Source organism: Hydra vulgaris, chromosome 08, assembly GCF_038396675.1.
Source record: "Hydra vulgaris chromosome 08, alternate assembly HydraT2T_AEP".
Classification (NCBI taxonomy): Eukaryota; Metazoa; Cnidaria; class Hydrozoa; order Anthoathecata; family Hydridae; genus Hydra; species Hydra vulgaris.
In genome coordinates this window covers 56286786-56300052 of record NC_088927.1, presented here as the reverse complement: position 1 = coordinate 56300052, position 13267 = coordinate 56286786, and the positions used below count along the sequence as shown (strand labels likewise).

The window sequence follows — 13267 nt, the reverse complement described above, 5'->3', positions numbered from 1 at the left end:
GGTTTGATAAAAAATCATTTTCATATTATTCAAATTATCAAGTGCTTCAATAAATGAAATAAGTTGAGCGCTTTGCACATATGCCATTATGCTTTCTAAACGACTATGTTGTTCACAATCTAGTTTTTTAATAACATCCCAAGCAAATATGATTTGATTTTCTTCTTGCTTTAGTCTGAAATTAGTATCCCAAGGATGTTCGTCTTCATTCATTTTATTAATTTTTCTAAAATAAATTACAATTAAACAGATAATTTATTAAAATTATATTCTAATTCGTGAGTATAAACATATTGATTAAGTTCAATATGATTATAACCAAAAGTTATCAATTTTGAAAAGTTTTTTACAATCCTATTTAAATTATTTATATAATTTTGAATAAAACTACGCTTTTCCATTTCATTCATGCCATCTATTAAAATTATTTCTAATGAATCCATATATAATTTTTCTCTATCATAACATCTGTTTTGAATCCTTTTAAAAAATTTCCAAAAAAGTTTCTAATTTATATATTGTCATCGTTTTAATCGCTTGCATAAAAGAGCTCTTCATAGTATACAAATTTTCAAGCACATTACTAAATGAATTTGTTTGAACGTTTTCAACATAATCCAGTATTCCTGTTAAACGTCGATATTGTTCTTGATCATGTTCTAAAACAGCATACCAAGCACGTTTGATATCAAAACATGAATTCATTTTTTTTTATTATTTTTTCTCAAAAAAAAATTTACAACAAATATAGCATAAACCTTTTCAAAAAAATTACTTAATTTTACATTTGATATATAAATTATTTTCAATTAAGTAATCATTAATGTCTGCTTTTTTTATAAAATTGCAATATCCATAACCAAAATTTTCTTCATCTTTTGCTGGTCGTTGAAAAGACACATTATTCTCAGTAATAAAACTTTTATTAATTCGCTTACCATTAGGTCCACATAGTTGAAATTTAATAACGCGATTTATAAAAGGCCATCTAATATAGCATCATAAAATGAGGATCTCATTATAATATACAAACCAATTTCTTATTCATTATGGTTATCGCGTTTCATATTGATATTAATTTTCATTAAAAATTTTTAAATTTTATATCAAAATGGTACACTATAATGAACTTTGCTTTCATTTTTTAATTGCTCCTTAAAATTTTCAAAAATCCATATCTTACAACCGTGCCCATTATTATTGTGCATTTCTTCTAAAATGGATACTCGTAAATCTAAATTCATTAATTTATCATTATACAAACCATTGAATAAAAAACTCGGATTGTCAGTATAAATGGTAAATGAAGGTCTACTATTTTCTGCAATTCTATCAGCCATAACTTTTACTAATCTAAAAAAAAATTTATACAATACAAAAAATATATTACAAAAACAAATTTATTTTCCAGTGGAACCGAAACCACCCTTTCTTTTTACATCTTTAATTATTGACATTGTTACTTTACGACAAAAACATCCATCAATTTCTGTTACTTTTTTTACAGCTTTAAATATTTTCACAAATCCCATTTGAGCAACAGCATCTCCACGTTTAATAATATAATCTTCTTTCGAATGATTCGTCAATATGACTTTAATTTCATCTTTATAATCAGCATATATTATTACTGGAGCATTCAACACAACCACACCATATTTAAAAGCCATACCTGATTTTGAATATATTTGTCCTACTAAATCTGAATCTATTAAATTAATATAAACTACAGTGTTTACTAAATTATGTTGGTGTGGTTGAAGTATATAATCCTTTGTACTTCTCAAATCAAAAGAAGCGCTTTCTTTTGTTTCATAAAAAGACCATTCTTGAGTATCTCTAGTTTCGAGTCTTTTAAACTCTTTTGCTTTATAAAAAGACCATTGATTTGGTTTGTTTTTATTTTAAACATCTAAAAAAAAATTTTAAATTCATACATTGTGTTTTTGTTCTAAAGATTAAACTACATGTTCTTTTTTTTCCTTATGAGAAAGAATACAATTTTTACAAAAACTTAATTTACAAAAAAAAAATCAAAACAAAACAAACATATTTTCCTGCAAAGTTCACAGTGTCCAAACCAATAATAATAAAATTCAAACTGTTTTATATCCTTTCCGTTTAATGCTCTACTAAAAAGTTCATTAATATAGGGCAACAAAAGCACACTAGTATTAAATTCAGTATCAATCCACATATTTAAAAATAAATCATCTATTTGTTTTACTAGTTTTCTATCGTAATCTTCTACAACTGAAGATTTTTCTAATTGAAACTACCATCAAAATGTTTGTATTTTAATTTTACAATTTCCCTTCTTGTTCTTTTATAATATCTATTCTCTTCCTTTTCCATTTTTTTGCAGTATAAATAAATTTTTATATCTCACTGACTTTACCAGATGATATTAATGATTTGAACAAGTTTTTTTTCCCCCCTTTTTTTATATAATAGGGTAGTCATAACAACATAATCTCTTTTATTAAAATAGAATCAAAGTATCAAAGTACAAAGTTTAAAGTTCATCATATTTTACATCCTTTAAAAAAACTTATTTAATTCTCGTTTTTTTTAATCTCTCTTTTCATGACAAACAGTATAAAAGGAGCTCATTTTATTTTAAAAATTTATTCAAAACACAAGTGAACAAAAATGTCAGAGTTTGAAGTTGTTTATTGCAATGATAACACCTATGTCAAATTTGCAGAATTAGCTGGTGCTACTTTGTGGCTTATTGAATTTAAAGAAGAAAAAAATGTAAAAGATAAACAATATTATACTGTTCCTCTCAAACCACTGGCACAATTTAACTATGTTACAAAAGAATAGTTCTACAAACCAAAATATGAGGGCTGTGAAATATTACTAATAATATATAATAATAAATATAGAGATATGTGTGATCTTAACAAAACAAATTATTTATTTAGATCTGAATTCAAATTAACTAAAGACGACAACAAATTTAAAATGTCCCAGGCAAAATTACTAATAATGTAGTTTTTAAATTTAATCATAATAAAATGACCAAAAAAGTACTGGAAAGTCTGATGGATAGTATGCAAGCAGCTTAAAATGGAGCCTATATAACAGTCGCTTATTCTAAAACCCTCATATTAAAAACAGTCGAATTTAACGGTTATGCAATACGTTTAGCAAAAGAAGAAGATGAGATTCATGTTACAGAGTATGAAAGATTATTAGCTGTAGAAAATTCTTTCCACAACGCTATGAATAAAAATGGTGTTTCTAGAAATTATAATCAGAATTTGAAAAAAGCCTGCGCAGAGTTTGCTGAAAGAGAAGCGAGTGAAGCAAAAAAAGCCAAAGTGGAACCTGAAGTACCAGAAGTACCAGAAAAAGATGAAGATTAATTTTTGTTTTGTAATTTTTTTAATTGAATTAAAAAAAACCTGTTTTATTAATATAAAACTTGTTTTATTTTTTTGTTTTTTCCTATATAGAGAGTAAAAAAAATAAATTCTAGTTCATTTTTGAAGAAGAAAATGACTTGCAAACAACTCGACGAAAGTCTCATCAAAGCTGTTTAACTTTTTTATCCAGATAATGAATTACATCCTATGTTGTTTGAATTTCACCATTTAAATAACACGTATGAAGAATGGCAAGACATTATATTTACTTATTTAAAAAATTTTAACTTGGAGTTGAATTTGGAAGAAGAAAAATGGATGGATTTGTATTATATATTTATAGCTAAAGACTATAAAAACTGTCTTCGTTTGTTTGAAAAACCTTCTCGTCGTTATATGAATTTTGCAGAACAATGAGCTTCATGGAGAACAAACATGTTTGAAGTATGTCGCATGATTAACGATGATTTTTTAAATATAACCAAAACAACAATAGAAAATCGACACGAAGAACTAAAAAAAAAACTAGAAGAGTTTATTAAAGTATATAAACTTTATTACAAATCAAAAAACATTTAAAAGAAATGTACTTCATGGAAAAGCAAACTTAAACAGTCTTTAAATTATTATTTTTTGTTTCCTTATCTATCCAACAAATGGGAATATGATAACTTGAAGAAAAATTGTAAAAAATTAAAAGACGTTTATCCAGCTTAAATGGACCAACCGCCTTGCTTTTCTTTCAACGATAAAGTTTTTCGTAACGCCTATTACACCATTTATACACCTGCTCCTATTTATGAACATTTTATAGAAAAAAAAGTACATCAAGAAGGTGATAAAGTTTACATTTATAAAGCCTTTGAACGTTGTACTTTTCACGAAAAAAGTTTAATAGAAATGTTCCCTCCTGCTCAATGGTTTTTTTCTTTAAAAGAAACTTTAATATTTCAATGGTATACAGAAAAGAGGACGAAGTTTATAATTACAATACTAACAAAATAGTATCGAAACAACCTATACACTGAAACACTAGTTATACTAAATATTATGTGACTGCGAAAGAAGGATTATAAACAAGACATTTTTTTTATTTTTTTATTTTTTTTTTTCCATATCAAAAAGTTGATACCCAAGATTATTTATTTTAAATGTATTGTTAAAACATTCTCAAGTGTCTTTTTTCAACACGTAAACACATTTGATATTGTCTTTTATTAAACGAATAAAACTTGAGTATTCTTTGACATTAAATTCTGTATACTCTCGCACGTCACTATCTTCTATAAAACTGTTTATAAAATCTTCTAGATAGAGCGCGAACATAAACGTTTCATATTTTAGACAATGTTCGTGTGTGTGTGTTCTTTTGCGTGTTTATGTTGAAAATGTTCTAAGCATAAACTTTCGTTATTAATATATCTAGGTAATTTACTTATTTTCGGAAATAAAAAACGCGATAAATCAAAGCTATAAATCTTCTTATTTTTTATCGAATGTAAAACATCCTTCTCTATGTTTCCACGTTTAACAAAAACTAGATTGTATTTGTATTTTGCAAATTGTTCTTCTAAATATGTTGTTGTCGAACAGCAAAATATAATTTCACTAGTGTGATTAAAACTTGGATAATACGGTAAACCATGAACGTTATTTAAACAATAATAATAAACTTTTTTTAAATGTGTCTCTAATTTTTCAAATTTTACACACGGTAGTACTTGTGTGTGATAAATTTTTTTATCACAGATTGATCTAAAACACAATTCTTTAACACAATTTTTTCCCCACTGATGACGTTCACTGTTGGTTATAAACTCGATATCTAACAACCACAACCAAAAAAAGTTGCTTTTTTATTAAAAAAAGAAGCGTATTCTTTCAATAAAATGAATAAAAAAGTATAAAAAATTAAGTTTTAAAAATTTTTGACATTTTTTTTATTAAAAGAATGAATCGCGTTGATAGCATCATTAGAAAAATTCATAACAATTGCGCAGTGTGCGCGCTTGATAAATTGTCTAAAAGATACAAACATTATGAAAACAAGTCTGGAAATTCTTCACCCTCATCTGATCAAGTAGAAGAAGAACATTTTACAGATAAAAATTCATTTGATTTTCTACAATATGTACTCGATTCTAAAAGAATAACATTAAATTCTTACAGTATTGCAAAATGTTTTAAAAACAGTCAATTTAATAATTAAATCATCAAGTTTGTCCAATTCATCTCAACTACTTTGATGATTTAAAAGAACAACTCGGTGATACCTATATAGCTGAACTCTATAAAGCCAAGCTTACTGTTTTGCTACTAGACAGAGATATCAAACCCACTATATATCAAACAGACGGTGATCAAACAGACGGTTTCGTAGATACGTTTACTACAAAAGTAATACCTACCGTCTCTTCTTTGATAGAAAAACTAGATGGAGCTTTAAAAAAGAAATCTGTTAAAAGAAACATTGAAGGAATTATAAAGGAAGGAACCAGCGATAAAAAAACTTTATTTGTTAATATATTACACGCTTTTGTAACTATATTTATCACGAGTTTTTTTAGTTTAGTAAAAAAAGAAGAATAATAAAAAATGGCTACTGATGAATTTTTGTCTTGTTTTTTTAAAAATTCAGAATTTAAAAATTATTTTATAGGAGTTTATGCTTTTGACGAGCTAAGTCAAACAAAAGCTCATATTCATATTATTAATAATACGAAAAAAATGATTCTTTTATCATTTACAACAATGAAACTACAAACGAAGCAGGTCTACATTGGAGAGTGTTGATGAAAATAGACAAGGGTCATTTTTTTTGTTTTGATAGTTTAGGAGAAGAAAGTGTATTGCAACAAATTCTAAAACATTTAAGATTTAATAAATATTTGTTTGAAGTAGAAGAAGAAGTAAATAGCAATATACAAATCAACGCTAATAATATAAACTACAATGAAATTGAAATTAATTATTATATACAACAATCAAATCATTTTCCTATAGAATGGACAGCAGAGAATCGCGATTTTTATTGGTTTACCAAATTTATTTTAAAATATAATGAAATCACTGGCAATCAAAACGTATTTTTTTCATACAATTAATTTTTTTTTGAATGGAATGATAGTAGTTTATGTGAGGCATTTGCCGCTTATTTTGTAGCTCTAGTCTTTCGCAGTGAAAATGTTTTATATACTGATCAAATTTAATTACCTTCATTGTGCAGACTGTTAAACCATTATTTTTATGAAGTAACATCTCTTTATGCCTCTGAACTAATTCAGATAAATCTCTTTTCATTTTTTCAATTTATTAAAAGAGAACTCTTTCAACACCTTGATAACACTGCTAAACAACTGTTTGAAAAAGACATGCAATTGCATTTTTATATGAGAAAACAGGAATATCTGGAACGCAATCTATTGTCTATGAAAATAAAACAAATTCTTATGAATTATGATATTTATGAAAAACAAATATTGGCTCAAAATGCTATTAAAAGATTTTTTAAAGATGCAGGAAAAAAGTCAATTCTTATAATCGTTATAAAAAGAAAAAAGTAGAAGAAAAACAAAACAATATTTTTTTTATACATGTTTATTCTTTAGATGAAATAATATAATATTTTTTTACAACTGTCTTTTTTTTTAATATACTTTAAACACTTTATCCGGAGGCATATAAGGGTTGGCAGATTTTGTAACAACAGGAACAGGAGGAGGTTTTGTTTGTTTACCTTTCCACGCTTTTTTTATACCGTATAACAGCGAACCCACTTGCAATGTGTTGGTTACATTTTTAGGGGTTATAAAATCAGCTAATCCTCTTCCTCGTCGAACTCTTCCTCGCTTACGTATCTTAGATCTATAATGTCTTTTCTGCGTTTTTCGTCGATAAGCCATCCTCCATGAGAATTTAGAACAAAAAGTAAAAAGTTTTTTTCCGATATTTCAAAAGAATGTTCTTCTCCGTCTTCATATATAAACACAACGAATTACTTTAATAATTTGACCCTGTTTCAAACGATATGAAAACGATAAACCTCTTTTTTGCATTACTAGTAGCTTTAAATAGCGAAATGTAAAAATCAGATAATTGTGCAAAGGGATAAAAAATTTTTTTTAAATAACGTCTGCTTCTTCGAGTCGCCAAATGTTAAATGACTCTTTAATAACATCAACAAAATCTCCATACCTGTACCACGTTATCTAAGTATACGTTTTTGCTCTTTACCAATTAAAGAATGATGAGATCTAGGATGAGGTCTCCACTCTCGGTGAACAAAAATATATGTTTTAGTAGTCCTATGACCTCTATGCTTTCTATGTCTCATTTCAATAAATATTTCTTTATTTATCGCGATCCACTTTTGTTAAAACAAAACGATATATCGGTTTTACTACTCGATCCATTTCACAATTTTGTTTATTATTTATATACTTGCTTTTTGTTTTTCGATAACACATCAGTGCTTTTCTACAATATTGACGCTTTATTTTTGTCAAGTTTTTCTTAATTCTTCTACGTCTTAGTACTTTTAATTCCGTTTTATCAGGATCTGTTAATTCATTTTCATCAAATGAGGTCCTATCAAAAAATTCAAAAAAAGCATCTCTATGAAAAGGCCATTGTCCATCCAGTGTATATTTGGGTAATTTAGAAGTATATTTGGGTCTTAAATTACTTTTATAATAGGGATGTCTTGAAAATAAATTCCGTCCTACAATCATACGGGAAAAATCAATGTCATCTGCGCTCATTTTTGACTTCAACTTTTTTGACTTTAACTTTTGATTTGACATTGTTTTATAAAAAAATGATATTTTTTTATTTATATATATTTTATTTATTGCAAAAAACAATATGGTGTTTTTATATAAAACAACTAATATTTTTTAGTAAAAAATGAAATACGTAATAATAAGTAAAATAAAACACGAAGTTTTTCACGATGGTTTCTTCAGAAACCATTATATCATACAAAATGGCAAAAAAAATCTTTTTCATCATGTTCGACCTTATTCGCCTATATTAGGTAATTTTGTTATATTAATAAAAAAGGTTTTATCAAAATAATAAATTATTTTTATAAAACTTTTTTTTTTTCTTATAGATAAAAACATGGAAAGATTAGAAGTCTTTCTGGAAAGCATTCAAGAAAAGAAAGATATAACAAGGAACAGAGAAGTGGGACCTTCCCACTAGGATTATTCGCTTCGTAAGTTTAACTTTACTACTTTTTTTATAAAAACAGTATAAATATTTTTTTTAATATTCTCTCTCCTTTTTTTAGAGAGTCCGGATCCTGTTCCAGAAAACGAATAGATATTTTTTTTTTGTAGAAATTTTATGCATATATTTTTTTTCCAGAAAAATTTTTTTTTATAGTCTTTTATTTTTGTTTATATTTTTTTTGTTTTTATTCTATTTTTTTATCTTTTTAATACAGTATAATAGAGAAAAAATGTACAAAGAAATAATAAATAATATTTCAAAACAACTTAATGGTGAATTGAACAAATTGCCATTAATTTAAATTTGAAAAGAACTTACGTTAAAAAAATCAACAATAGTTACATTAAAAACTTTGATAAAATGAAAAAAATTTTAACTCTATATTGTAACACTTAAACAAAAAAGACCGATAAATCACATTTATTTCATTTTCACAAATTGGGAAAAAGAAGTTGATAATAAAGAACCGTTATTTAAACTGACTCAATGTAAATTAATTTTAATAAAATATATATAATTTATTTATTTTTTAGTAATAAATATTGTATTTTTTTTTAGCAAAAATAAAAAAAAAATGAATTTTTTACGAATTAAACTAAAAACAGCAGCACGCTTGCAAACACGATGGGATACTTTGGCTCAATACCTTGGTTATCAAAAACGAGAAATCGAATGCATACAATACGATTACAACAGCAATAACGAAAGAATGATAAGAGTTTTAACTTTAATATATCAAAAAAAAGGAACAGAAATCGAAGCAGCTCGTGCTTTATATGATGCGTTATGGAATTGGACTATTGATATTTCTACAAAAGAAAATAATCCAGAGCTTATTAAACATTTAAAAGAAACTATGGATATGATAACAAACTTTATATTACAATAATTTTTTTTGTAAACTAATTTTTTATTTTTTAGCTAACTAATATATTAAAAAAATGAATCAATACATAAGAAAATGCGGATGGTAAGAATACAAACTTGTATTTTTTATTTTTTTTATATGCAATTATTTTTTCTTAGTTATGGCGAATATATCAACGAGTGGACTATTTGTTACCACGACTTATTTTTATCTGAGAAAGAAGAAAAAGAAATAGAAGAAATAATGGACATGGAAGAAATGAGTGAAGAAGACTATGAAAATTATTTAGAACAATTACTCCAAGATACAGAAAAAATGGAAGAAATGGAAGAAAACGATTACATTGTTAAAATAAAGAAACAAATGATAGAAGAAGAAGTAGAAAAAGAAGTAGATCAATTAGAAAAAAAAATACACAAAATTTTGCATGAAATGGACTTGGAAAAATATATATTAGATGTTATTAACGAAATGGATGATCTGCCAGAATTAATTTTGTAATTATTTTTTGTAAATATATCTTTTTTTTTTAGTCAACTAAAAAAATGAATAATAATAATGATGATTACAATGATATGTATCCTGGTTTTGGCGATGTTTTTGAAGAAGTAGAAAATGAAGAAGTAGAAAATCTCTCATTTCTCAATGATTACCACGATAATATAAACGAGCACGTACTATTAGACATTGAAATGGACGATTTTTTTTTTATATTTAATCTAGTTGCCGTTTTTATTAATGCCTAATATATAAAATCATTCTATTTTGTTTTTAAAAACTGTTGTATTTTTTATTAATATGGTTATTTTAATATAAATAAATGTTTTTTTTCAGCAACTAATAAATAAAAATGGACAAATTTCCATGTTGGTTTTGTGATGAAAAATTAACTATAGCACAACTCATGGATCATCAAGTCAAATGCACTAAAGACAAATTTGAACAAGTAAACTTTCATGACTGTTTTACATGCAAAAAAAAAGTAAAAGATTTATTAAATCATAAGTGTGATTACGAAGTTCTCAAAAATGAACCAAAAATATGCTTTCTTTGTAATACTGTTGTTGATGACAACTACTATGAACACTCTGTTATTTGTTTTCATCAGTATAAAGATCAACAAAATCAAGATATGGAACAAATTATTCAAGATGGTAAAGCAAACTTAAACTATTTAAATCTCTCATTCAACTGCAACATGAATAGTGTCAAAAATCTTCAAGAAATTATTGCCAGAAAAATTGCTGATTATAAAGATATTTTACACAAGCAAAGAGAAGACGATCAAGAAATTAAAAATCTAAACCAAGAAAACGTCAAACTAGTTCAAACGATTGAAATAATAAATGAAGAAATGCTAGAATTAAAAAAACTCACCTATGACAACATGACCATGTTAACAAATCAAGAAGATATACAAAATCTCAATCAAGAAATCATAAAACTCAATCAAATTGTAGAAGAAAACAGCACAGAATTCTTAGCAATAAAAAAATTAACTCAACACCCAAAAATAATGCAACACCTCTTTAAAGACAAACATATCATCAAACATGATCAAATGAATCTAAGACTGCTATCAGAAGAAGCTTATTATTCGCAAGCTGTTTATTCACCTAAAGGGTATTATTATCGTATAAAAATATATATTCGAAGCACAAATGTAAACAATGTAGCCATTTACTTCCAACTCATTCGAAGCGAACTCGATGATGCTTTAAAATGGCCCTTTGCCAAAAAAATAATTTTTACTCTAAGAAATAATGATAAATTATTTGCTCATACTATCACACCCGAAAATTATATTAAAAGTTTAAACGCAAGTTCTTTTGATAAACCAACCGAAGAATATAATGTAGCTGTTGGTTTTCCAAATTTCATTTTGCACAAAGAACTAAAACAATTTATTATTAATAAAATTTTATTTATCACGATTACTATTCAATAATATATTTAAATAAAAAAATGGTTTTTTCTAATTTTTGTAAGTATTTATATTTTTTATCTCTATTTTTTATACATTATTTTTTAGATTAACTAATAAAAAAAATGAATTTAGTAGAGATATATAGACAAATCAGTCTTGAACTAACTATTGCCAATGCAAAAAGTATCAGACTTATGTTAAAGTTACCATTTGGAATCAAAGAAAATTTAAAAACCGCGATGGATGTCATAGAGTACTTCAAAGATAACGTTATAGAAGATGAGCAAGGATATATTTATGAAAATATGGAAAGTAAATTAGAATTTTTACTTGTATTGTGTAAAGCTATTCATCGTATAGACATTGTAAGTAAATATAAAAATCAAATACCACGATTGCCAACATGCGAAGAAAGTGTAGTTAAAAATCTACCACCTGTTTATTCTCCACAAATCACATTTTATCCAAGTGCTGTCATTAAAGCCAAGCAACAAGAACTTTTAAATTTTTATAACCCTTACCTGAACCACCAGAAGCACCTGAATGTGCTTAAGAACCTGATTTCTACTAAAAAACTTTTAAATTTTGGGAAACAAATCATAGTTTTTTTACTTGTATAGTAAAACATGACTTGTTTCCCATACGTATACCTGATTTTTTATTTTATTTTTTTATATTTGTAAAATTTTTTTTAGATAACTAATTAAAAAATTTGATCATGGGCAGCAACTGGGGCAATATTGGCAGCATACTTGAAAAAGAAATTAGTTCATTTCACTACTTTCTGCATTAACGTAGAAAACAAATGGAACGAGAAAAAAAAGTCAAAAAATTTGACAAAAAAATTAAAAAACCTTGCACTTATTTGGAAAACATTCATTCTCACATTAAAAACTTTGAAGACAAAACACTGATTTGGTTTTATCCAAACGAACGACATTTTTATTATTATCTTTTTTATTACGATAATGATAGATTGGATAACACCAACAAATTTACCTTTGAAAATCAATCTCAATTAACCTTGAAAGATTTATGTAAAGAAACCTTGGCACATCAACAAATCCTTTTTGAATTTGAACAATTACAAAATAAAATCTTTTCTTTATTCGATAGAACCAAACTACCCACCAAATGGAAAAATAAAGATGAAATTAGATTATTTTTTTTACAGCTATCGAAAACACATCTTTTATGAATGGAATGTTGAAAAAAGTAAACATTTATTATTTTTTTATCTTTAAAGACGCTACCTTTACAGGTTATTTCATTTACTTTTTACAGAAATATCGTATTTTGCTAATCCACATAAACAACTAGAAACAAATTTAATGAAAAAACTATATCATTTAATAATGGAATATATATACTGGGCAAAACAACAATATTTTTATATTACAGAACCTTGTTTTATTCATGTTAATATTGTAAGTCAATATTTTAAATATTTTTTTTAAATAACTAATAAAAAATGAAAATAAAAATAAAAAGTTTCGAAGAATATGATTTACATTATCAAAAATGGGTATGGTTTTGTCTACAAGATTAAGCTTCAAACATGAAAACGTTCCAACATTGAAAGAACTATGTAAAAGAAAAATGGCATTCAGTAGAATGAAGATAGAAATGAAATTGTTTCAAATGAAACTGGCAAAAGCGATCCCATTTTAATATTACGACACCAAATATACTATTTGCGATTAAACCTTTTACTTACAAACACAATATGGACTTTGTTTTTATATAGAAAACATTTAGATTTTTTTTACGAACAAATCCTATTTTTTATATACAAGCAGTGAAATATTTTTATCTCATTATTTTCAACCTTTTTTTAAATAATACTCAATATGATCAATTTTA

The 13267-nt window shown here is 25.7% G+C and overlaps 1 protein-coding gene across 1 annotated transcript; it reads left to right on the top strand.

Annotated features, from left to right (window-relative positions):
* Window positions 1-10327: 10327 nt before the first annotated feature.
* Window positions 10328-11425, top strand: LOC136083471 (TNF receptor-associated factor 5-like). The gene has a single exon (XM_065802872.1). The coding sequence runs from the start codon at window positions 10328-10330 to the stop codon at window positions 11423-11425; it is 1098 nt and encodes a 365-aa protein (XP_065658944.1).
* The last annotated feature ends 1842 nt before the right edge of the window (window positions 11426-13267 follow it).